At 33.7% G+C, this 27923-nt stretch overlaps 1 protein-coding gene across 4 annotated transcripts; it reads left to right on the top strand.

Moving 5' to 3' along the window:
* On the top strand, positions 1 to 27721 carry LOC138327473 (uncharacterized). 4 transcript variants are annotated; one of them, XM_069273589.1, is made up of 18 exons: positions 1 to 310; positions 10970 to 12464; positions 12938 to 13008; positions 16144 to 16279; positions 18757 to 18831; positions 19080 to 19168; positions 19394 to 19467; positions 19799 to 19887; positions 20176 to 20193; positions 21310 to 21461; positions 21857 to 21934; positions 22731 to 22791; positions 22926 to 23043; positions 23360 to 23460; positions 24279 to 24596; positions 25487 to 25621; positions 26449 to 26523; positions 27179 to 27721. In XM_069273589.1, the coding sequence occupies exons 2-18, from the start codon at positions 11007 to 11009 to the stop codon at positions 27404 to 27406; spliced, it is 3276 nt and encodes a 1091-aa protein (XP_069129690.1). In that variant the 5' UTR covers positions 1 to 310; positions 10970 to 11006; the 3' UTR covers positions 27407 to 27721. The 4 variants fall into 4 exon arrangements, with proteins under 4 accessions (XP_069129690.1, XP_069129689.1, XP_069129693.1 ...); XM_069273588.1 differs by lacking the exon at positions 1 to 310 and adding an exon at positions 698 to 897; XM_069273592.1 differs by lacking the exons at positions 1 to 310; positions 24279 to 24596 and having other exon boundaries at positions 10700 to 12464.
* Positions 27722 to 27923: the final 202 nt, after the last annotated feature.

Consider the following 27923-nt stretch of genomic DNA (forward strand, 5'->3'; position numbering starts at 1 on the left):
CGTCTCTACGTGCTAGTTTATATCCAAAACTTCTGGATTTTCTCTCTTAACCTGGCAGTCATGGTGAAACTGAACTTTTAAAGTTACATTTTTGGACTTGGTAGTCCTGGTGGAACTAGTTTTTTTAAATCACCTTTTTGTGGACTTAACGCTTTAGATTGCAGGTCTTGTTGTATTTTGGGAGTTTTTAATAGTTGAAGTGTGCGCAAGACTTAGCTAGTGATGATAAACAGTGTTGATACACCTGTCTTCTCTCTACACTGAATACGGCAGAATTCCTTTTAGATACATAACCCGTCCCAATGAGCAGGTAAGTTAATTACTTTTTCTTTTTAATACCGCCTCTCTATAGATCAGAAGAGTATTCTCTATTTATTATGACATGTTTAATCAGACTTTTTACCTATAGATTAGGTTTTTTACTTTTATATAAACCTGTACGACTTTCTCAGTATAAACACAGGGCCCCTACTAATTGCCAGTTATTGCCTGCCTGCCAAACGTGTTCGGTATTGATCACGCGGAGAGACATACCTACAGATACACTTCATATATACAATGTGTTTACCTTTTCCATTATGTGCCGTTATTGGTTGTAGGGTCTCGGATATTAACTGTCTTTAGCCGGAGTTTCCACCCGGACCAAAATTCAATTTGTTAGTTGTAACGTTGTTTTAATTGACCGGGGAAGGTAATTGATTATATCGCGGCATTGTCTGATGACAATGACATACCTGTATGACATACCTGTACACACCGCGCTGTGTTAGACAGCTTCAGGACCACTCCCGAGGCAGGAGTAGGACAAATAAATATTACTTTTGTGACTATGGACCATTATACCTCTGTGCTGTTTTCTCGTTGTTGACATAAGGAACATTTTTGGAGTAGAAACAAGTGAGTATACCATATTTTTCTATATTATTTACGTTTTTATAAAAAAAAAATCAATCGAGCCGATACTTAAACCAAATACGGCTTTAAAACTTTATTGCTAAGTTTTCTGGGTCACAAGTAAGTAATCTGCAGGTAATAAATTAATGCATTTTAATGATTTTCTTGTTTTAATTAAGTTTAGGCACTTCGCATTTCAGGCTAATTAACCAAGACGGAGCTTAATGTGTTTCTTTAAGTATCATCACATTTTAAACCTTTATTTATAATAACGAGAAGATAATTAGTACATAAATTTTAAATAGTGTACGACTTCAGTGGTTAATGTTTTTCTTTTGTTATCTACTTCGACGTAAAAATTAAGCGACCCATTCTATCTACTTTTTAAATACTTAAATAAAATGAAACAAACTGTAGCTCTTATATAACCTGTATACGATGATTTCTGTAGAAAACAAATCTTATTTATGACATTTTAGTCAAAAGCTAGGAAATTGGTAAGGACTTAAAATGACAACTGTATGATTCAGAAAAATCCCTAATGGTGTAAAATATACATGTTTGTCATTTTTTATTACCTTTATGTGTCAATGCAATCGAATCATATCGTTTCCTTAGAGTTTTTATCGTCATATTAATGTCTGGATCCCGTTAAATATTGTGTTTGTGATATGTACATAGTCTCAGGTTATCCTATAGCACAATACAAAGGATGTAAAGATAATCCTTTTTGTTAACTCTATTGAACAAGTTTGCCACAAACCCAGACTTGTCAAATATTTCCTCAGTCCTACCTAAGGAGTATTCTACTGGTAATTGTGTTAAACTAAACTGAACTATCAAATTATAGATACATTCATTGTTTGCTTTCTTGAGCTAATTGTCCCCGCATTGAGCTGTGTATGTGTTAAGCGTGATCGCACAGAACTGAAGGACCCTTATCCGGAGACTGTGTCTTCGTTACTATTGATTTTGTTTTGCTGGTATTTGTCTGATGTAGGAGGTTAATACTAAGACGTATTTCTTCTTGGAGTTCATCTGGTATCTAATACATTAGGACTGGGTCTCATTCAATGTATCATTATATATAACCTTTCACTACTGGGTCTCATTCAATGTATCATTATATATATAACCCTTCACTACTGGGTCTCATTCAATATATCATTATATATATAACCCTTCACTACTGGGTCTCATTCAATATATCATTATATATAACCCTTCACTACTGGGTCTCATTCAATGTATCATTATATATATAACCCTTCACTACTGGGTCTCATTCAATATATCATTATATATAACCTTTCACTACTGGGTCTCATTCAATGTATCATTATATATATAACCCTTCACTACTGGGTCTCATTCAATATATCATTATATATATAACCCTTCACTACTGATCTCATTCAATATATCATTATATATAACCCTTCACTACTGGGTCTCATTCAATATATCATTATATATATAACCCTTTACTACTGGGTCTCATTCAATATATCATTATATATATAACCCTTCACTACTGATCTCATTCAATATATCATTATATATATAACCCTTTACTACTGGGTCTCATTCAGTATATCATTATATATATAACCCTTCACTACTGATCTCATTCAATATATCATTATATATATAACCCTTCACTACTGGGTCTCATTCAATATATCATTATATATATAACCCTTCACTACTGATCTCATTCAATATATCATTATATATAACCCTTTACTACTGGGTCTCATTCAATGTATCATTATATATAACCCTTCACTACTGATCTCATTCAATATATCATTATATATATAACCCTTTACTACTGGGTCTCATTCAATGTATCATTATATATAACCCTTCACTACTGATCTCATTCAATATATCATTATATATATAACCCTTCAGGGTCTTTGGCATCTATGATCTATATAGATGCCAGAGCTGTGCAGACAATCTTCATAATGCGCGCCATATCGTAAAAAAGTTTGGCTTTAAAGTTGTTTTGGCAATTGTGTAAAGCGGCATCAAAATACTTTCTGAAACTTTTCAAATGAAAAGGTTGAGATGATTTAATTGAAATGACGACAGTTTAAACCAGGGCCGTTTTCGTTCGGAACAACAGGTTTCCAACGTTTGTTATAGTCATTATTTCAAGTATAAATCCTGAGGGACCTGCAGTTTGTAATACAGGCCTGGTAGGGCTTTGTCAAGGCTTGTCTGAAAACAATATAAAATCACCAAAATCCGACTTAAATTCATAAATGAACAACAAGGTTCAACCAATCAACCTGTATAATCGAAAACGGCCCTGCACAGTCTTATGTCGGGTTTTCGTAATCATACTGGAACGAACCATAAAAGAATGGTTCTAAATGAAAATTAGTAAAATTAAAACATAATAGGAACAAAATACAGATTATTATGTATAAACATTGTAAGTAGTGCAATGGAATTATACAAAAATGTTTAAAACCTATCAAAATCCTTTAGCGCTTCATCTATAAAAGATGTTTGCAAACTTGATTACATAAACATCATACATGATACTCTTATTGAAATTTAAATACATGTACATTGTATGTTATGTTTCAGTTTTTTATATTCATAAACAGTACTTAGAATGTACTTAAAGTTATCCAAACAGTGATATGTTACTATACCCAGGGCTACACAATGATAAGCATCCTTTATCTCACCTTAGTGACCCGTCATAGCTTCATATATAAACTGTATGTGCAAATGATACTGTTACCAAAAATTGATATATGCATAAGACAAAATAGAAACAATCTTTAAATGGTATAAAGCAAGGCCAACGAATCATGACGAGTCTTAGGATACATTCTTTGGTCGACCTCTCTTTGGTAACTACAGAGGTTTGAGTTTAGGATCTGCAATTACACTTTTATAAGATTACTTTTTTTGACCCTAAAATATCTTTTCTAGCCTTCATCATCACCATTATGGCTTTCAAAAACTTGCGGATTTATGATTCATTTTTCCTCGAGACATTGGCATGTCGCAAGCTATTTCAAATTAATGGGAAAAGCCCTGAGATATTCTTAGCTTTTCATAAATGTATTCACAGTTTAAAAATATACAGTCCTATACATAAAACTGACCTTTCTTTACTGTGCTATAATGGAATGTTATATGAGTAGTTGACAACGTTTTATATTTATCATCAAACACAGGTTCAATGTCTGAATTGATGTAAAGCTTTGCAAAAAAATCAGAATCGATACAGCGAGGTCAGTATATGAACAAAATAAATGTAAACATGGACGGAAACATTTTTAAAAACAAAAATACGATGTCCGTTTTGTGGAAACACTCGTTTGCTCATAACAAAACAAAACCTGGTGTCTTCCTGGGTGCCATTTGTTTTATATAACAAAGTAGGGTGAATGATTTGAGGGAGGCTGTCATTCTCTAGATTTGGTATGTTAATTTTAAAAGCAAGCTGTGATGTGTTTTAAGTAGACACTACATGCCTATAAGTCTGAATAATTCTGCCGTTCTAAAGGTTTTTTGCCTTGAGTAGATCATGTCCAAAGACTGAACAAAGGCATACATGAAAGACAATATAACGGTATAAGTAAGGAGTACATGTGTTTACTATAAACATTACTATAATGTCTGTTTTAATGTTTTAACATATAAGACACATTGCGTTGACTTCAAGATGAGCACATATGTTCACTAAGGGTACAAGTTACTTAACGTAGACCGTCCCTTCTGTGACGTCATACGTTTGTAACATATTTTATTTCTGCATACCTACCTATTAGGCCTAGTAACTGAACATCAGAATTACCGTCATGCCATGTACCTATGTTTTTGCAGGATAAAACTTAATTCTCAAAGTATATCAATGCCGAAGGAACTTAGCGGTGTTTTGAATGCAAACATTCGAGTTTTGAGATACGATAAATACGAATTGACAGGTATACTAATTTTCGTCCGGAAACGGACAAACAATATACGGAATTAAAATTGCTGGAACATATTTTCATTTTTTGTTGTTGTTAAAATCTTTACTTATGATTTGAAAGATGCTATAACGGAAACTGATCCATTTTAATACAGTTTCACACAGAGCGAAATATTTGTCTCAGAAAAGCTTATATAATTCCTGCAGAATTAAACTCTTTTTGAAAGTTTCAGGTCAGGCCTACATGTATCTTGCAAACTGGTTTGTTATATTTTATTTAATAGATAAATAAAATCATGAAGGTATGTAATTATTATGTTATCATGTATGCTCCAATAATATCATAAATATAGAAAACTAACAAAGGTAAATGAATAACATAAAACGTTGAAAATGCTACGGATTAGCCAATTTCTAACGTTTTCAGGAAAAAATTTAAGGGATATTAGAAAGCAAATCGGTCATATTTTGAAAAAAAATTGCTGGGAGGTATAGTTTTTATTGGCTTTTCTTATTGCAAATAGGTCAATCTTCATGGAAATTCTAAAAAAAAATCGATTATTTTTGGGACAATTTTTTCCGGAAAAAAAACATGACTCTTTTGATGCAATTTTTCACTAAACTTTTAAAATATATCGTTTCGTATATTTCGTTTTATTGTAGAAAACCCAGCTTATTTGATAAAGCTATGACTTGTATATCACCTACTGAAGATATGAAGATGTTACGAGCATATTCTTTATATGTTAAGTGATGTTATAAGGAGGAAATATTATTTATTTAAAAATCCTTAAAATCCGGAATATTAAGTCGTTAATACATATCCTTAAGCAACCCTGGAAGACTAATTAAATCGGTGACATATTATTTTTATGTGGTTTTTGTGATCAGGACATACCTAAAATCAAAATATCAAAAAAATGAACGAAATCCCCGAGAGGAAACTAGAAGGGACGGTCTACCTTAATTTCTGTACTGTTAGCCATATGCAAATGCTATAATCTATACGTATGGCCTAATCGGATAAGATATCTACAATAGCGAAGAACTTCAGCAATATGGTCCGCTATAAAACGGATATATGTGATCATTTATCACTTAACAATCTTAACTTTTACTAATATAGGCTCAATCAATATTTAAAGCGCTTAGTTGTAACAAAAGTTACATGCTAAAGCTAGAGCGGATCGAAACAGGAACAAATATGACCGGTACAATGGTAGTATATCTTTATATGGCCGGTATTAACATACGATATGATATAAACATTGATCAATCCATAGCTCATATAGTGTGCACATATTTCACAGTTGTGATGACTACTAGAATTCAGAATACAATTCCCCGAGGCCGGTGTTCTGGTTCTCCAGTATACACGGTAAAAGTCATGCTAAAGTACCAAGTACAAAGACTATATATGGTATATCAATACTGTTATCTACTGGATGGTAATGTATTGTATTTTATTGATGCGTGCTGAATATAGATATTTTAGTTTGATTTTCGCGGTTAAACGGGTTTAACATTGCCGCAAAAATATTATCAACAAGAAAGGGATAAATTATACTGTTATAGCTAAATCACACAAAAAATAAAACCGCTAAAATCTCGAAAACAAATGGCAATACGGTATCAATCTCAATTATAAGTGATTAGGTCCGGATATCACCTATGTGGCTAAGTCCGAATATGACCTATGTGGCTTAGTCCGGATATGACCTATGTGACTAAGTCCGAATATGACCTATGTGACTTAGTCCGGATATGACCTATGTGACTAAGTCCGGATATGACCTACTATACTTTGTTGGAGAAGAAAACACTAACTATTCCGGAGCACCAGGTTCTAACCTGTTTACACCTTTCCGAACAAATCTTCATTCCTTTACTGTCAGTAACATATCATCATATAATTGTGATTCTCAATTTGCATCGACATTCTTACTCGACTGGAATGCTTATATATATAATATATAAATACGCATTTTTATTTAGTCAACAATTTTATTTTGCTTCTTCTCTATGTTTTGATTCACCACGCATTCTAAAATTTGTCTCAATATTACTATTGTCTTACAATTCTCCGTTAAAACGGTGATACAAATGCTTCAATGTTATAGGAAATACTATTTGTTGTTACACGAGACACGTATAAAAGTATATGTTAAAAAGTAAAGCGAGCAGTCATATCAATCAGAAACATTTAAAATGATTGCGTGGTACGGAATGACAGTGAAAGCTGCAACCCATTTACTATGGTACTATTATCACCTGTCGTGTTTACCAACTGCTATTTCACACTTTTCATGAAAAATTCATTTGAAGTTATGATAGTGCATCAGTTTACTGATATCACAGTTCTGATTACAACAATGGCGTGGCCATATAACAAGGTCAATAGAATGATGGCCGATAGACAATGTAACACTTGCTCATTATTGTTATAAATAATTTATTATTATCACTTAGATTCGAAACAATATCCAAGTTCGAATAATAGCTTCAAATGAGCAGAACTCCCAGGACAATTATTTGTTTGCTTGCATGGTTAACCTATATGTAACATGGCTTCCGTTGTTGATGTGAACGTGTGAACAGGAGAAGACAAAGAATAAAATGCACCATTAAAGTAGCGAAAGGACAAAGTTCTAGAACAACATACAAAATATGTTTTTAATGATTGAACTCCATTCGATAGCGAGTGAACAATAACCCGCTAACAGTATTTGGTCTTCATTTGTATAGTGAATTTGTTGTTTTCAATTGTAATACACGTTTTAATGCCCTAAGAGTATTTCTCGCATAGAAACAGAATTTGTGTTTTCCTGAGAAAAGAAGCTAATCTCGCATAGAAAACAGAGTTTGTGTTTTTCTGAGAAACGAAGCTCAGATCTATTAGCGAACATCAGTGTTCAAAATAGTCTCTTCATATCACTTATTGATCCTTGTTCTCAATGCAATTTAATAATTTTTGTGTATTGGGTTTTCGTCATTCTTCAACATACATTTCTGTAAATGAGTGAGCATTTCTCTCTAGAGCCCTCTTATTCTATTGTTTTACGATATTTTCATGATGAACAATTACAGTTTGTGAAGATATTTTGCTTCTTGTCATCAGTCATAAATTTCAGCATTGTGTTAGACAATTCAGTTTTGCATTAAATGGATATCTATATCTATCTTGCTATGACCTATCTGCTTGAAGGTCTTGAATGATAAAATAGCTGTACGATGTCATCGAAATAAGGTAAAGTGCTTATCTGTATTGCTTGGCTTTTTGTAGTCATTTTAGAAAGAACACATCTAACAGTAGTTGCTTAATAATGAAATATTTATTGTGTTTGCTATCATGGGTAAAATAGAGTTCCATGGAGATCACTCTATTATTGGCATCTTTCAAACACGTCTACAGCAGGTATTGTTTTATAAAATCGTTAACAAAAGATGTCATGTTACAGAAATATCAGCGATGCATTTCAATCAATGTTACGACTGTGTCTCGACCTGCTTTAATACACCTGGTAAAACATGGAATATTAATTTACTGTTATTACGTTTTTTGATGTTTTTAATAGCAGGTGTATACCATCTCGTCGAGTTATTTTATAATTACACAACATAGAGTGGGATAAAACACTAGAACTAAGCAAGTATTTACTTACACCTGGTATTAATACCTATAATGGATACTCGGTAGTTAGTTAATCGATTTTTAGTAATGGATTCTGATCAGCAGTGCCTGTATGTAACGCCTTATATCATTGTTATATAGTGTGTGTTTGTAGACGCTAAGTTATGTCAATTGGTCATACATTAAAATATGTCACTGTATATGACCCAAACATGTTAAACAATATTGTCTAAAATCATAGGTTGTAAACCAAGTCGTACTATTTCCATTTATCTAAAACCATGTTAAGTCGAATTATCTAACATGATTTCACTTTAAATGTTATAACCATTGTTCCTTATTTTCTATAGACACTTTAGTCTTAAATATTGTCACATTGTAATATCGTAAAACATGCGACGCTCTTATATTTGAAACCATATTTTCTATTAAGAAACTATTTACAATTTTAGTATTTACCTGTGATGGAATAGAAGATAATACGATATTTGTGCATAGATTTTCCCTGTGTGTTTTTTCCAATATTTTTTTCTTGTATAAAAACCTTTATAATATTATAAATTATGAATTTGTTACATATTCTTTGGAGGTGAAATTCCAGGATTGGCTAAACAGATGTAGTAAAGTGTCGTCAATGTTAGATACTTCGTCAGCTTAATACAATGATTTAAACATTTTTGACTAGAAAACAAACAGCTTAATATAATTGTTAAAAACATTTCTTCTAGACAAAACATATTCTTCTATGTAATTTGATGGGTTTTTAAAGAAATGTATGAAAGATAACAGGATTTGGTACAGGAAATTCAAATTAAAAAATTGCCACTTCAGAAGGAATTTTTAGTTTTCTTGGTATTTGCGACCGTGTTTTTTTTTCTTCAGGAAATATATCCATCCTATTTTAAATACCCAATTGTTAGCAAAAACTGTTGAACGATATTATCAGTAGGCCGTAAATTAATCCAGCACCTGTTCTATAAATGGAAAGTGACCGATGTAATGTTACTTTATACATTGTGGGTTACAATAGGGATTTATAACGGGTATATCTGTAAAGTGGCACACCATTGTAGGTTTTAACAGGTGTAATATCATGTTTATCATTGAATGGGTCCGTGTATAATCTATTCTTGTAATCACAAAGATTTCTGTATCCTTAGATAGATACATAAGTTATATAATGTTCGCAAAACAATGTGCTTGTTTGTATTCATAGTAGATTTTATGAAAAATGTGTCCCGAAGTTTTAATATTTGCTCGGCGAGGTTTGCAAAAATGAAAAAAAAACCTACCCAGACTCGTTCATAAAAACAATATGAAATGAAGTATCATTTAAGATCCTTCATGTAGTGACTAAATGTTAAGTTATTGTACTCATATTGTAAATATTATGAACATCTATATATGGCATTGATTTGTTATACGGTGTTTATTTGTGCTAAATGTCAATTCTACAATGTAATCCTAGGACCCCTTCAAATATATATATAAACCTAACTATGTTATTAGGCAGGTTTAGCGGACCAATATATTCTATGGTGTTTAAAAAATCTAACGATCACGATATTATACATAATATCGATCTGATTATATTATCTATCTGTTATGATATAATACTGCTGTCATATCTTTCGCCATGTGACTGCCATGCTACACAAAAACAATTATTTTTTATTGATAAGACACATCCTTCTTTTTATGAATTGTCATTAAAACTTGATACTGGCCGTTAAAAAACAATCGTTTTTATTTGGCTTTTGAAAGGTATTTGTAATTGTATTGTGATAATCCTGATCAATTCTTGGTCTATTGTTATTCACCAGTCTGCAGACAGGTGCTCGTACTGAATTATTCCAAGGCATTATGACAAGAAGCAATACGCCATATTAATTGATATCATGAGTACATCTATATTTGTATATAATATACGGCATTGTATGAACCTGTATGTGCTGACGCCGAAGTGACGTGCACGCCCTCAAATAAAACATAACCAGGTGAACTTATCGCGTAAACGAGCAATTTCTAAGTGCAGGTATTTGTACTGTTCTCCTGACAAAAGCCATCCGCTACCATTACACATTGGGTCTGTACTGGGAAAGACGTCTGATAGTTTTCCTCATGTCAATGTCTAATCACGGGGTATGGACAGACGATTTTATTTCTATATAGGTTTAATCAAATCACAGTGATTACACATGGTGACAATGAGGTGTGAATAAAGACATTCCGTATATATTAATGTCAATACATCCCTTAGCTGGGGTTATGACACGGGGGTGGTAATAATTAGGTAATACCCACACACAATCGTTTACATACACACCTCGTGGTTCGGATTATAGAATTATAAGATGTGAATTTGACCAGAATGTCTTTTTAAATTTGTTTACTATTGTCTGATTTAAATGTCCATTCGGCGTGACAACTACCTATTCTGATATCTGATGAATGACTGATGAAAGCGTCTAACCTAATATGTAATTTTCGCCCTTCAGGTTATTGGTATAGTGGACAAATATATCTCGGGTAACAATGGATGAGCCAGGAGAGGAGGAGAAGCCCGAGGTACCCGCTGGCGAGTACACAGAGGTTCAAACAGAGGTATATAACGACGCTCTCCTGGAGGCATCCACCGGGGAACTGGAACATGCTGCAAATTCTTCTGAGATAAATGTAGAGGAACTTGCCGAAAGTCTGTCCGAAATCCAGAACGAAGAGGAACGGCCTGTATTTTCCCCCGAGGAAAATACGGAATTTCCACCTGAAGTAGCCACAGACGAGCACATTGAGTTTACCCCCGAAATACCAATAGATGAATACGGGGAACTTCCACTCGATTTACCCGACAAAGAATATGTTGAATATATTGAAGGTTCCCCTGAAATACCTTCCGATGAACATTTTCACGACATCAGAAGACAGGCACCTGCAAGCCGAGAGAAAAAATGGATCAAACCCGTGTTAAAGAAACCTGATAGTAAACGACGCGAGTCCATAAAACTAAATGTGCGAGTAATATCTCCAGGAATTAAAAAGGAGGAAGAATTCGAAATACCACAAAAGGTGTATCGCGAGCCACATAAGACTAATGTAAACGTCAGGTGGGCTTCTAGTGATCGGCCTATTCTACGGTCACGTGAGGGTAAAAGTCAGCCACGGCCTCATTCCAGACCCAAGAGACGGCACACGGTATCATTGTCTAACCCGCCTTTAAAACACCACAGTGACAGCGAGTTTCGAGACCCATATCTAGAAAAGCAAGACTTAGATAAAAGTGATGGAGTTGAGATCACAACTGAGGATGATATAACTCCTAAGTTCGCGAAGAAGCTTCAGAGAAATAGCATTCATTCTTTCCACTATACACCAAGACTACCGAAGCCACACCGACGACTCTCACGGTCCAATACCATTCCAGATTTCTCGTTAGAAAATATAGACTTAAAGAAAATTCACGAGGACAATACGGTCAGAAGACAGTTAGAACAATCCTTACAAAGGAGTCATACTGCGCCTTTTGAGATTACTTCGAAACCGAAAGCTGCCGTTTTATTGAGCAAGCATATGTCATCACTGTTACTGAAAGGAAAGGACCCGAACCTTTTTGACGAAGGATCCGTTGATGATATCGGATCTTATATCTCCAATGCAAGGAGGAAGAGTATTTCCCAGTCGGGTCTGTGGCAGCTGGCGTCCTCATCAGTGTATGCCTTCAAGGCCAACAAAAGTCACGACTTTAGTGACGTTGCCATGGCGTTGATGACCAAACAAAAAGCCGTGGAAAAAATGCGGCATAAAATCGAGAGGAAGATGGATCTTCCCACTGGACGGTTTGAACGGATAGCGGCCTTAAGGCAAAAAATGGATGCCATCGAAAAAAAATTCAAAACACTAAAAATGATTAATTCATCGTCTAAAAAGGCTGATGATACATTGGATGATTACGATGAAGAGGAATTCCGTGAGCCGAAATTTTCCAAGCCAGGCGAGGTGAGTTATAGTTTGTGCCATTATTAAAATGTTTAGAATACAATGTAGTTGTTTTCGTGTACGACTATCTGTTACTAGAATTGAACTGACCTAGGTTTCGAAACGGGTGTTGCAGACAGCTTCAATTAACATGGAAACATAAACAGTACTTCCGACAGTACTTTTGGCTGCACGCTTTATAAATGATTGCTAAAACGGTATCTAATTTTGAAGTAGATTTACATGTTTAATGCTTTTTTTTATTGTTAGCCAAAAGTCTACAGTTTTGTAATGTAGTTTTCGGTTTAATAAATGTAGCTTATCTAGTTAATGTATGACCGTAAGCAAGCTTACATAGAGAGGATGGGAAAACAACAATTAGTTCTGAAGATATTTTGAATTCCGCTTTGGTATTCTCTATGTGTTATTTGATATGATGTCATTCTGTTCGGTTGTTTTTCGCCATATACTTGATTTGTCTCTCCTTTATTTAGGCTATGGGGTTCTTTCGTAAGTGTTGCCGTATGATCATGATCGTCCTCAAGTGGATTGACCTTATTATGGAGTAAGTAAATTTATTTCTATTTTAATAGGTCTTCTCATATATCGTTTTATTGCCACGTTAACACAGTTTATTTGCTCATCCAATAACTGTAAATAATGCATTTAATTATTAGTACAAAAATATAGCCATTAACAAAATGTCTTAAATACACTTACTTTTATTTGTATGTGTTATTCTATATATAGTCAGACTGAACGTGATGAGCCGCAGATATTAACAGACTGAAACGCGAACTGATGCTAACTGCGATATTAAAAATCATTCAGGTGATATTTAACACGCTCCGTATTTACATAAATTGCCTGATCATGAACACAGTACCGTTATCTTTAAAACGACAAAATTATAAACCCGCAATGTAGCATATTGAACTATAGATCGTTATATATTCCGTTTGATGGACACTGTTCAATATTGACCAATGTTATCGCAGTATTGTCTATAGTTATAATGTAAACGGTCCTTGTCGGACTAATATCATACCACTCAGTCATGGCTAATGCCTAATCTCTATTTGATATCAAATAAACGAAATGAAATATTATTTGATTTATAAACACTGTTTTGCTCCTTGTTTGTCGTTGGTCTTGTTTCCATCCCCATCAATATGTATACGCAAAATGAAACTAAAAAGTCTTCAAATGTCCCCGGTGTTTGAGAACGGGACATGTATTAATCCATGAACACCTCTATAACACATAACACGGTGTTAATTAGGTCCCCGCGTCTCACGGATTTGTTTACTTTGTAAACCCGATGTTAGGCCGTCAGTAATAATACCAAGAGATTATAGAGTATTTGACTTACTTTGATTGAGAAACTAGTGACCTATCTATACACTTTATTGTGTTTAAACCAACAGAACTTAGGAGGTATATTTAAAGAAGGATATTTAAAGATGGATTAGGGATCAATTATTGTAATGAAATGAAATGCAAGTGTTGTCCAAATAAATGCCGGTCAAATACGAGGTTTTGAGTGTCTAGTATTTTCATTTCCCTTTCGTAAGTAAAGCTGTTTTAATGTCCCTATACTTTATAGTTATGTCAAGCTTATTACTTCTTGAAGGTAGTCATGTTACAGTATTTAATCTTTTCTTTCTATAAAGTCTTGGTGATTTTACATTTTTGAATTCCAATTTCGAAATCAATTTTAGTCGAAATGATCAAGATTGACAACATCAATAACAATAATCCTGGCTTTTTTAAATGAGATAAATGTCCTTTCATTTTGTTTAAAGATGCTCCATCGCCGACAGAGCATAAATGATATTCATAATTTGAACAATAATTAGTGTTTAATCGGGTATATATATGCCTAATTAACACAAAAATAACATAAAATGATATATTTCGCCTTTGGTGCATGCGCAATCATTACTTCATTCCATATAAGATATAGTGCCACAGAATTTTTTCGGGATGCAATTAATTATTTTTCATATTTTTAACATGAAGCAAAATACGAAGCTCAAACTTTTCAATGGTGGTAATGGTGTAAAGTAAGCAACTTTTGAAACTGAATAAAAATACTAAATCGTCTGTTCCTGTTTTTGATAGTGAAAAAACACCATTAGTCAGCGGTAGAGCATCTTTAAACAGTGAAATAAATAATAATAACAGAAAAAAACAACAAAAAACATTCGTAACAAACCAGTCCAACGAAATTGTTAGTATATTGGGATCAGCCTTCAAAGATATAAAAAATGAACACTATTAAGAATATATATCAGTTTACTTACGTACACTTTGATAGCGTCTATCTCAAGTAAATTTGAGGTCTCTCCTTCAGAGATATTCCAAGCTATACAAGGCATTTATCCAGTAGATTGTCTTTCAGTTGTTAATTTGGAGAGGTGTTAATATTTGCGATGCGTGTGCTATTCGAGGATACACAAATATGATATCAAATCCACGACAGTGAGATGTTGATACGATAAAAAGTCGATAACACAATCATATAAGGAAGTAACTTATCGTGAATACGTCATCAGTAAAATTCTGAATATAAGGTTCAAATCATGATATCATATTTGTCTTTATTACCCTGAAATATATATGATATACGTAGTTAGTGAGATATATTTCCTAAACGTAGAAAAGTTCGTGGTGTTAGATAGTTACTAGTAAATAATACATAATATATGATTTACATAAGTTAGCGTATTTATATAAGTAAGCGTATTTATATAAGTTAGCGTATTTATATAAATAAGCGTATTAATATAAATTAGCATATTTATATAAGTTAGAGTATTTCGTAGGCAATTCAAATTCGCGAAAACGTTTCAACGACAAGAACAATTAAATACAGTAAATTGCGACATTATTTACAGCATACAGTTCCGCAGTGACAATTTATTATTTCTGCCTCTGATGTTGGATTAGTATGGATTAATAGCTGTTACACTTTGTTAGAGGCTTTATTGGTCTGTTGGTAAGGTTAATCTTCACCATATCAAACCTCGGTATGTACATGCAGTAGTAATGGTGAACCGCAGTCGTTAATACACAATACATCTCGCTTTGGGTATTCCAAGGACGGCTTTACCAATTTAAATCGCCGAACGATCTCCACCCCAGCAAATTTTATTTGGAGAAAACATATTTATCTATCCAAGACCCAAACGTTAATGCACCATATCAAATCAAAGAACATTATACGTCTAAGACATGCTGCGTTAATGATTAGTCGTTGGCATTCATAACCCTATAGTTACCTTTCATCAATAATAATCGGTTTGAAATATTGCACTTATCAAAATATTTTAGATATGAAATATCAAAAAAGGGATCGTATATGTTGATAAGTCCATTATGTAAGACAGAGGTAATGTTTTATTTGCTTAAACTGATACGTACCAAAATTTATACCGACGGTATTTTAGGTTTTGCTCTTAGTTATCATTCAGGGAAAGGAACACTATGTTGTCGGTATAATGTGGCTGAGATGCCCTGTTAGTTTATCCGGCAGTATGTTTCAGCATTAAAAATGAGACAATGTTTACTGCTAAATATGAACACGACACGAATATATGGCACTTGCACTCAGTACAAAAATGCAAGATGCTTATTAGACCATCTCTCTCTCTATAACATTATTTTCATTGTGACACATTCATTTTCCCCTCTGTAGCGACCAGAACCGTCTCGAGAAAGAGCTTAAGTCCTTTGTCGATATAGCGAATGAGGTGGAGGCGTCTACGGTATCACAGTCAATGCTGGACAGTGGTCTGTCCTTCGACAAGAACATGTACAAAGCCAAGCGAGAGGTAGGTAGCTAACACAACTATTTTCTAAAGACAGACAGACCAAGCGAGAGGTAATTAAGTAGGTAACAAAACTATTATTTAAAGTATGAGTCCATGCTTTACAATGAACTTAGACCCTCCTTCTAAAAGAACATTGATAAAGCCGAGATTAAGAGTGGGGGAGAGGGGGATTTTCATGGCCTTCAAATTTGTGGCCTGAAGTATCGTATTCCATACTATACAGTAGTTTATATAGTTTGATTTCATTAGTACAGCCAGGGTTATTTAAGGAAAAGGTTGAAGGTTTGTGGTAGTATGTCAGGGAATCTTAACCAATCTGTCACCGCGACCCTCCAAATGGTTAACCCAAGCGGGCTTTTCTTCAACAGGAACATGAGCGAAGTCAAGCAGGAGATTAATATTCTCAAAAGGAAAAGTGTTTGTATTCTTTCGATTCAATATCGATAGACCTTGATTGTGGACAAGTTGAATTTAACTTGGTGCTGATCGTATGGACAATATTAAATCTAAGATTAATAAAACCCATAACGACCAATGTATGGTAATGTCATACTGGACAATAAAATAGAGTATTCCTAATTTTGATAAGAACTCTAAATAATATTTTCCCCTACAAATTAAACAGAGGCAATTTTTAAATCATCAAAAGAATAAGAAAGAGCAGCAATCGAGTCGATACTATTTTCTAGCCTTCATTTAAAATAATTGTATTTCAGTGTTTCGACCATTCTCATATTTAACATGTCATATAAATTCCGCTTTTGAAATGGACCACAGGGTTTGAATTAATTATAATCAATATCGTATCAAATCCACGTATAAAGGTGTGACCCGTAACACCTTGGTACACGAGCCATCGTCAGGGTTGTGATTGAAATTCGATATCTTAAACAATGTCCTCCCTGCTGGTGCTCTGATAGAGGCTGGCTTCTTTAACAGTAAGTAATAATTATTGTGTGACACTGCAACAAATAAACAATCTTAAGACGGCGAAATCAATTTGATTTCCACTGAGTGACATACCAGTATAATGACATGGGTCGATTATATATCTATATAAATCCGATCTCCGTACTATTGTAAATACAAGCTTTAATAATGAATTTCCTTAATGGCGTGAAGGCTATTTACACGTATTGATATCAACTTGTACAGACATTTACCTTATTACCATGACCATTAACACGAATATTTGTTTACATAATTGCTGGTTTGGACTGTTTTCTGCGGTGAAAGTGTCTCCAGAACTTTTAATATTAAAGTCATAATTCTCCATAAATTGATATCACGATTGAACCCATATTAATCATAAAATACTTATATCATTATTGCAGCGTTTAATTGCTATTCAGATTATGAATTAGCGCCATGAAAATAGATTATAATTTTCTTTATGACGACAAAGGTACAATAGACATTGGTTAGACTGGTTCTCTACGGACACATTCATGATAAAGGAATAAGGAAATGATTAACGTCAATGCCAATCTTATCATATTTATAGATATTAGTTCATTAGTTGGTGATTGTGATCTACTCGGACTTTTTTGTAACCGATCTTACTCCTTCCTTGTTCCCATGACTTAAAATACCGGCTACATTCTTATATGTACATATTAAAATAATAAAAAACCGCTGGAAACATACTACAGTAAAACACTGTTTTTAGTGACAAAATCACTTCGTTATAAGAGCAGTTCGTAATACACGTATAGGGATTGAACGTATTTTTCTAATTTTCATAGCGGCTATGAATAGCAGAAGCTATCTACATTCATTTGTATGTAGATAGCTTCTTCTATTCATAGACGCTATGAAAATTAGAAAAATACATTCAATCTATATATTTCCATTAGAACAATTTATGAAAATAAAAAATATTGAAAGGTTATTATATATAAAATTATGACACCCATATGAGATTAATGGAACACCTGGATGACAAAGTCGTTCCACAACGTCGCGTTTTCAAGCTTCCTCCTTCCGGTTGACCTTTTTTTGCAAATGACAAACGATATATAAGAGATATAGCTTAAATAAGATTTGATTGGCTGATTACAGTAAACATTAATTAATTCTATATCAAGAAACAACACATTAAAGATTATACATTAAAATATTGTGGGGGACTATTTTTATTAATATGAAACTGGCGTATTGTTTGAAATTAGCTGTTAGCAATGCACGAGAATCGTTGTATTCATTGTGTATTCATAGTTTTTTTTCATAGCAAATGTTTGTTTTCGTCGGTTGGTTGTTTCATATAGTGACGAAACACTCAGAATGTAAATATATTACAGACATCTTACAAAAACCTTGCCGTTGAATGCTAAATACTACGCTGTAATCATTACTTGGTTGTAAACGTATTCGTTATGTTTTACAGAAGTACATGTTAAGCCTAAGAATGTAAACCAATCACAAGAGTCATTTGCTGTATAACATTTGTATAGTAATATAACATTTATTTGTTTTAGATTTCCTTAACGGCTGATCACAGGAAGACGCTCACCACGAGATGGAACTTCCGTAGTCCGGAAATGATTCAACAGGTAAGCACAATTGGCCTAACAATACCTTTGTGTTTATGTCATGAAATTATTCAATTTTTTCAAAGGTCACTCTGCAATATGTTTTCTTTTGATATGGTTTAAGAGTTTTCATAACTGCTTTAATGTGATAATTCGCGTATTGGTTTCCCATCAGAGCACACAAAATTAAGCTTTCGATAGAGAGTATTGGATGATCTGATCTAAAGATTATGGATAATTGAAAATATGTAATGTTTGCCTTTGTCAAGGTGATGCATGGACTACAGACCCTGCGGTCACTGTCCGAGTACCCACTTCACACACAAGAAAAACTTTGCAAAGTGGCTTGGTACCAAACGTAAGTGATTGAATTCTTGTAACATGCTTTAAATTCGTATCGCATATATTTTATTACAGATATTTTACACTTTATCATTTAGATTTTCTTTTTACTTTATCTTGTCTAAATTTAAAGTTTAAATTAAAAACAATACATATAGATACAATTTGGTGTTAGATTTTTTTTTAATTCAGGACTTCGAATAAACTTTTTGATAGTATATACATATACATCCTTTTCCAGGATCGGTCCTAAGAAAGCCATTGTTAGACAAGGACACAAGGCCGAGTCTTTTTACTTCATCCTCTCGGGCGTTGGTGAGTTCATTGATAACTGGAAAGCACTATTATCTAGGTGAAGCCTTTTTCTTAGTGTTCATGGAGGAGATTTATATATAAATACCCACCAATAACAGTGCCATTCCTAAGATTCGTAATAACTGCTTCTACAGATAGTTTACACCTTTTCTCTATTGTGATTTTATTATCTAATGTTAGCACGGACAACTCATTTTGAACAGCGTTTCTATGGAAGTGACGGCCATATTTGCTAAAGACCGCCTTGTTACCAATGTAAGAATTGGTGACTGTTAACATTGCATTGTTAGCTTTGGAGATTCTTTCATGTTTTAATCCATGTATTTTTCAGCGTACGTGAAGAAGATGATCTATGACGAGCGGACAAGAGAAACACGTGTTAACACCATGGCCAGACTGACGAAGGGGATGAGTTTCGGGGTAGGTGATGTAGTGAAGAATAGCATATTATACATGTCACCAGTGAAAGGAATAAATTAGAATCGACATACGTTACGTTTTAATATGTACTAACGTCACGTATTTAAACAATGTATTTGTGGTAGCTATATTAATATTTTAATATATCAGAAATTGCACCGATTGTACTGTATGTTTTCACGAGTTAAAATTCTAAAAATGTGTGTTCCTCTCTATAGTTCCACAACACGATGAATCACGTGACGTAATTAGTAATTCACCTGTTTTATAATTATGTCATTATTGCAGTTTTCTTGGGAGGACGGGGTAAAGTATATTAAAATTAAATTCTTTGTCTAACTTCATTGTCAACCTGTAACGTTTTACTCGTAATGATTGGTTGTTTAATGTGTTAGTTCATGTGAAACAATTACAACTACTATTTTACTGACCACCTCTATGGTCTGACTTTGTTCCAACAGATGCGTGTTCGTCGTAGACTTTTCTAATTAAGTATTAGCTGATTCTAGGCATTCTAGTTTTAACTATGCCTATTGATGTGGTTTTGTAGATGTTTTGTTTTTTCTAGGCTATTGTAATTCAATGTATGGCTTTTTGCAAAATTTTACCTTGTTATAAATGTTATAAATGTGGTAAAAGTTTCAATGTTTTATTAAATCACGAGCTTAAACAGAGCAATTAGTTTCAATAATAATATTAATATATTAATAGAAAATTTTATATTAATAGAATATTAATGTTTCGGCATAATCTAAATGATAATTATTACCTTATTAGAAAATAAGAAATTTGATTTCGCACGAGACTGCATGATTGACTATGTTTACTAAAATGGAATCCTTTCTCCTATAAATATTCATTTGATAAAATCAACTTACATTGTAGTAACTTACTGATTTAATGGCGTCCTTTTCTATGACTAGTCTAAATGTTAACATGATAACCTAGAGTTCCCCATAGATAACGGTCCATTTCGTGACTAACACGTCCTAGAACGACTAATTCCTGGAATTATGGTGGAGAAAAAGTTACAGTAACAAACGATTGTCAATTACAATGTACTGCAAATGTTATATTGCGTAACTGAACCAAATGCAATATGGCTTAAGTGTCATTAAGTGACATCTTAAATTGATACAACTTTCGCTTTTGAATGTTGAAATATCGTTAATAATTAAAATTAATACCAATAAAACCCACTATGTACAAAATACATACGACTCATAACAACGTCGCAACTTTCGCTTTTATATAAATGTAAAATAAACGTTTTACATATCGTTTTACTTGTACCAGACCTTTGACAATAAAATCCCCATAGAAGACGAAATTTGACAACAAATTCAATTTGCTCAACTTAAATACAATAAAATCTGAGATACGTTAGTCTCTAACATTATCACATTGATTGATGTACAACAGGAGATCGGCCTGATCTTTAACACACTACGAACCGCTACAGTGGAGAGCGCCTCGCCTATGGAACTTCTCGTGATCGGAAAGGAGGACTTCAACAGGATATTCATGAAAGCAGAAAACCCCGAGGAGGAGGCGGAGCACGTCCAGTTCCTAAGGTATACCACCTAATGGTGGACGGAAAAAACGCAAACTCTCTTGTCTTATCGTGTCATAATATAATACTGAAAACCAAATGAAAATAGGATATAATGGGATCTATTGAACAGACGTTATGTTGGGGATTCGGTTCTGTTTTGGTAAATACACCAGTAAGTATTGAGTATATTTAACGTCTCTGTTGTCGTGAGATGCCCAGTCGTTAACAACGACACACTGAACACATATCATAGTCGTCATCCTAAATGAAACATTTATACAAAAGCACCATTCAAAATCTGATAAAGTTATAATCATTACTAGTAACAGACATATGTTATACCAAAGCTTTATAGATTTAATTTATAAATTTATAAGTTTCGTGTTTAATCAACATGACTTTTTCCTATGCCAGACAAGTACCGATGATGCAGACTTGGCCGATAGAGAAGTTAGAAAACGAACCAGGAGCATGCCTCTTACACTTCTTCAAGTAAGCTATATTCAACATCGCTTGGTCTCACCTTGGTTTCTAATCGACGTCGTTTTTATTTATTTCAAATGTTTTCTCTTTTGGACGTTTCTAAAAAAAAGTAAAAAAAATCTAAAACGAAATAACAGGCGAAACTCGAATGCTAAAATATCAGGTAGTGAATGGGAAAATATAACTGTATTATGGCATATACTATTTTAAAAGAATGTTTGAAAAATAGGGAAGAAATTTAAAATTTGAAAATTATCAGTTAGCGGTGGAACTCCCGGAACGTCCATTTAAACAACGGAATCATTAATGTGTTTTTAAGCATAAACATGTCAATTTTTATATATTTTACTTGTATATATTAGTGTACTCAAAGATGCTCCACCGCCGACAGAGCATAAATGATATTCATCATTTGAACAATAATTGGTGTTTTATCTTGTATATATACGTCTAATGAACACAAAAGAAATGATATTAAATAATTTATTTCGCCTTTGGTGCATGCGCAATCAGTACTTCATTCCATATAGGATTAGTGACACGGAATTTTTTCTGGATGCAATTAATTATTTTTCATATTTTTAACTTGAAGTAAACTTAGAAGCTCAAACTTTTCAATTGTGGTAATGGTGTAAAGTAAGTAACTTTTGTAACCGAAGAAAAATACTAAATCGTCTGCTCCTGTTTTTGATATTGAAAAAATGCCATTTGTCAGCGGTGGAACATCTTTAAATGAGTAGTCCACACTCACTACAATAATGGTGAAATGTTGATACGTATTAACAACATTTTGTATCCATTGCAGAAGAGGCACACTTATAACAGAGGATGGGAAAACCAGCGAATGGCTGTATTTCATCAAGTCTGTAAGTTATTCGTTTCTGTACTATGGCATTCATTGAGCTCCATCTTGATCTTGATTTGTATTCGCAAACCGAAAATGGAAAAATTAGGAGGAAACACCGACAACAGTAGTTAACATTGGAAATATTTATTTCAGGGCTCATGTGAAGTTCTTAAAAAGTTGAAGTCGACAAAACCTAAAAAAGCTGGCCAAGTTCAAAAGAAATTGGACCCAATGTGTGATGTCATACTCCCAGAACTTGGAAACGCGCCCTGTAAGTATAAGTGCCTTTTCATAGTGCACTGTTTAAACGTGGTGATTAAAACCATTATTTTGTACGCGAATATTCAGCATTTGTCTCTGAAAAAATATGACGTTTCGCCAGCAAATTACCACGTTACTATAGATACCTACCGGCGTCTCTTACTAAACCTTTGCATTTTTTTCATCAATAGTCAACATTGTATTTATTTCGCCAAACATAAAATTCAGAACATTCTTTATTAGTTAATATAACTGAAAGTCAATTTTATTATACGATTTAGATATTTTGATATCTTTAACAATTACACAATAAATTTGATATGCAGCTCCGCGAGTAAATACGGGACAGAAGAAGAAGAGGAAGGAGTTTGTCATGTCGCCGGAAGTCTACAATGACATGTCCAAGTACTATGATCAACTAAAAAAGGTTGGCTTTGCCTTTGTGTATTGAAGCTAATAGATGTAGATCATAGAACATTTTCCTTCTTTTTTTATTTGAGTGATAATAGAAAATTCCTAGATTTTTCGCTTTTTAGTTGACGCACAATTAGATTATTTCTAAACTGACATCAACAATGTGTAACTATAATTTCATTCTCTGTTAGAAATCGCACTCCGTCAAGCAATTATATATTACGACTGGATTAATTTAGTATTTCCTCAGTATTCATTTGTGACAAAACATTGGTGTGCAGAGTAAGTTTCAGTCAAGAAAGAAACCGACGCCAATAACATTAACAAACAACGCGGTGTGAAGTTTTACATCACGAACGGTTACCAATATAGTATATCTAGGTCATATGAAGTAATTTTAGTTCTTCAAACTCTAAAAATTCCCAATAACTAATTTTAAGGATTTTTTCATATTTTTATACATTTTGACGTCAACATCAGTAACAAAAATCTAATGATAACTTTTAATATAATTACGTTATCTCACTTAGCAATGTGAGCGATGAAGAGGATAAAGCGAAGAATACCTGACGGATAGAGTTAACAAAATAAAAACATAAACAATCATGGACGAATAAATTGTATAGATGCAGATCAAAACTGTAGTTGTACAATCACACTATCATCTTATATAGGATTTTACAATAAGTAATTAGAAATTAACATATCAAAGTTTGGCAAGCTTTTCACGCGATGATCATTCACTAATGCATCTTATTGTTTTTTTCTTGTTTTGCATTACTTTTAAGTTTTAGTCGGTGTTATTATGTAGTTCTTTGACTAAATCTACAGAAACTTATTGGAGAGCATGCTCAAGAAAAGATAAGGCTAGATAGAATGGATGTGCCTACTCCGGACCCCGAGAGGACGCGGTTGACCCTCCCGCGTCTCACAGGAACTAATCACACAGGACACCTAGTGACCTTGTGTGAGGAAGACGAAGACAATGAAGAGACGCCACGGGTCCCCAGCGGATTGTCCAGTATAAAAACATTAGACATGAAGATTCCACCGTATAAATGTGACAGACCCGAGGACTCGCCTGGAGTGTCACGAAGTCCAATGGAAAAATATACCAAGTTAACTCTCGGCAAATTGTCTGCACATTTTGTATGTATTTTCAGTTTTTGCGCACACTTTAAATGTCATTTTGTTTTGTTCTTTAATTTTCTGTTTATGGTTTTTTTTCTGTTGTTAAATTTTTGCTTTATTGATAAAATTGCATTTAACCCTAAAATACATGTATGTTGGCTTGCATGAATAACAAGTCACTAAACGCTTGTGATGATGCATTTGTATAATTCACTTTCTAATAATATTGCTTCCAGCAATAAGATGCATAACAAAAACGGAAATTGTCCTTATAAGACCAAGGGAATTGAACAGGCAATATAATATAGCTCTGCTTGAAATAAGTACAAACTAATAACGATATGGGTTTTTTTTATTTGTCACACTATATAGCAACAATGCATAATTTATATATCGGAGGTTATAAAGCTACTTTAATGTCGATCAGATATCAATTCAGACTGGGGAGGTGGCATTACACGTAGTTCGTACTTTTACGACAGATTATTAGTTAAGAGTAGTATAGCATACAACACAGCATATTAGTGTTAAAACTATTGAGTATATATCTACATCTAAGTTTAGTTTATTATTATTTTTAGGAATTCCAGAATTTTATATATTTTGTTAGAAGTGACATGAATAAAACGTTGATAAAGACACACTGTGTTGTAATCACACTATTGGTGCTTTCCGATGATATATATTTTGAGGTACCATTTTGATTAATATATTTAAATATCCATATCATGAGTACTACCGCAGAAAATCCATATGTAGTTGGACGTAAAAGACCATTTATTACCTTAATATTTTATTCACCGTTATAATTATCTTACTAAATTCATTAAGAAAAAAACAATGCGTTCACTAATGGTAACTTTAAATAAATAAACAATAAATAATCAGTTAAATCTTGTCTGTCACAGATGTTCCCGACAACAGATAAAATCAATTCAATGAAGCCTTCTCCTCGCGACAGTCCGGAGTTTCAGGAACAAACTACGAGTCGACGGGAAAATATCTTCGTCATGATAGAATTGCTACACCCTAAAGACGCCTTCGTAAGTACTGTGATAGAACTGTTACACCTTAAGAAGCCTTTGTAAGTTATTGTGATAGAACTGTCTCACCATAAAACACTTTCGTAAGTCTTGATTACACTTTAAAACGCTTTCGTAAGTACTACAATAGATAGAACTTTTAAACCCTAACACGCCTTCGTAAGTACTGCGATGGAACTGTTACACCCTAAGACGCCTTCGTAAGTACTGTGATGGAACTGTTACACCATAAGACGCCTTCGTAAGTACTGTGATGGAACTGTTACACCCTAAGACGCCTTCGTAAGTACTGTGATGGAACTGTTACACCCTAAGACATAAAACACTTTCGTAAGTCTTGATTACACTTTAAAACGCTTTCGTAAGTACTACAATAGATAGAACTTTTAAACCCTAACACGCCTTCGTAAGTACTGTGATGGAACTGTTACACCCTAAGACGACTTCGTAAGTACTGTGATGGAACTGTTACACCCGAAAACGCCTTCGTAAGAATTGTGAGGTGGTGAGGAATTTTAAAGGCAGAATTCATCACATCATCGAAAAGATTTTCTGAACAAATCGCAAAATTAGCGAAATATGACTTTCGCTCAATTTTCAATATAGGTATTAACAAAAAGGTATTTGTCCGGGTTGTTATATATCGATGTACAGAGCAGATCACTACCTTTCTCATGGTATATAGATCAAATTCCTCCGTCTATCAAAACATTCTTTATAAAGCGTCAAACTCGGGACATGTTTTTTGGGACACCCTGTACTACATTTTATCTATTAACACACTTATTACAAAGTTGGATTATTCATTTCTCCCTGATATGTTACAGGGAATCAACACATTAACAGGATGGGGGAGTGACGATATTGATGATATGCTGAACGAGTCTCCGCCTACAGCCCTGGTAAGTCGGTCCTCCTTAAAGAGCAATACAGGATACTACATACCAGTTTAAGACTCTTCCAGATGTGTGAATATAAATTAAGGATTGGAATATTTCACTGGAGGGGTCATAACATGTAGTAAAACTTAAGGCGTGCCGAAGGTTTTACAAGATTTTGTAATCCCGCATGTAGAATATTCCTATCCTTCATATTCATATATGAAAGGGTATTTTCTCTCATAACTCGATGTTGTTATTGCTGATATCCTACTATTGTGATTGTTTTCCCATTTGAGTTGTTTTCCCATTTGAGTTGCAAAACGTTCTCCCAAACATAACAATTATGCGATATTTGCAACGGAAATATTGTTTGCGTCCTTCACAATGATATCAGTCTGGTTTCCGAATTTAGAATGGATAGTCAATGTAATACGTACAGTATCCGACTACATGCATTATTGCATGAAATAAACCAGTATCACCTTATTATGAGAGAAAAGGTTATCTTTCATATCCATCCATTTCGCCGTTTATAGGTGGCCTTTGTATTGTAATTTTGCATTGACAGATTTACCATTGTAACAAGATATTATAGCTAATATTTCAGAGGTCTCACAAAAAAGCTTTCATTTTACCTAAATAATTTTTTTTTTCACTCTGTGTTTGTGATTTGCAGGTGAGCAACGGTGCAGAAGTTGTTATGTTATCTAAGAAAGTGTTCCTAAAGTACGTAAACGACGACGTCCGTTGTATGTTGAGGGAAAACGTCAGAGCGTATCCGAAAGAGAATGTAATGCAGGACAACTTACAGCGGAAGTTGGACTGGGACGAGTATAAATCTACTATCATTAATGACTGGGTCTCCAACAGGACGATACTACGCGAGATCAATGGCTTGGTGTGACGTCTGTGTACTCCATTAGCTTCTAAGACACTACAATACCAGATAATATCAATCTGGATTTGCATAGATGCTGCTACGTAATGAATGGTGGAAGCATATTTCAATTACAGTATTAATTTAAATATCTAAAAAAAATCGATATTTGCCTTTGAATGGTCAACATTCGAATGTGAATCACCTGGTTAAAGACAGCAAAAGCCGCGCGGTCATCTTTCAAAGTGTAGGACTATTATGATAAACTAGTACTTACAGATAGAACGGTGTCTACTCAGGTTCTGACTTTGTGTGGAGGAACTGCAATCAATAAGGATAACACACATGGAACTGCAATCAATAAGGATAACACACATGTCAATCATCGAAATATAACTCTGTTGTGCACCACATGCGACGGACCGTGGTACGTTAACGAAACAAAAAGACATTAATGAAGTTTGACTCATTATGTGATAAAACTGGAGTCGAGTGACTTAAGTGAATTGTAGTAATACACAGTACATGTATATCTAAGGTTAAG

Source organism: Argopecten irradians, chromosome 7 (genome assembly GCF_041381155.1).
Source record: "Argopecten irradians isolate NY chromosome 7, Ai_NY, whole genome shotgun sequence".
Classification (NCBI taxonomy): domain Eukaryota; kingdom Metazoa; phylum Mollusca; class Bivalvia; order Pectinida; family Pectinidae; genus Argopecten; species Argopecten irradians.

Bases quoted from the DNA above. Each gene is read 5' to 3' on its own strand.
- LOC138327473 (XM_069273589.1), top strand. From the start codon at position 11,007: ATGGATGAGCCAGGAGAGGAGGAGAAGCCCGAGGTACCCGCTGGCGAG. The intron at 13,009-16,143 runs GTAAGTAAATTT...TCCCCTCTGTAG, and splicing joins TGGATTGACCTTATTATGGA to CGACCAGAACCGTCTCGAGA. The intron at 19,468-19,798 runs GTGAGTTCATTG...TGTATTTTTCAG, and splicing joins CTTCATCCTCTCGGGCGTTG to CGTACGTGAAGAAGATGATC.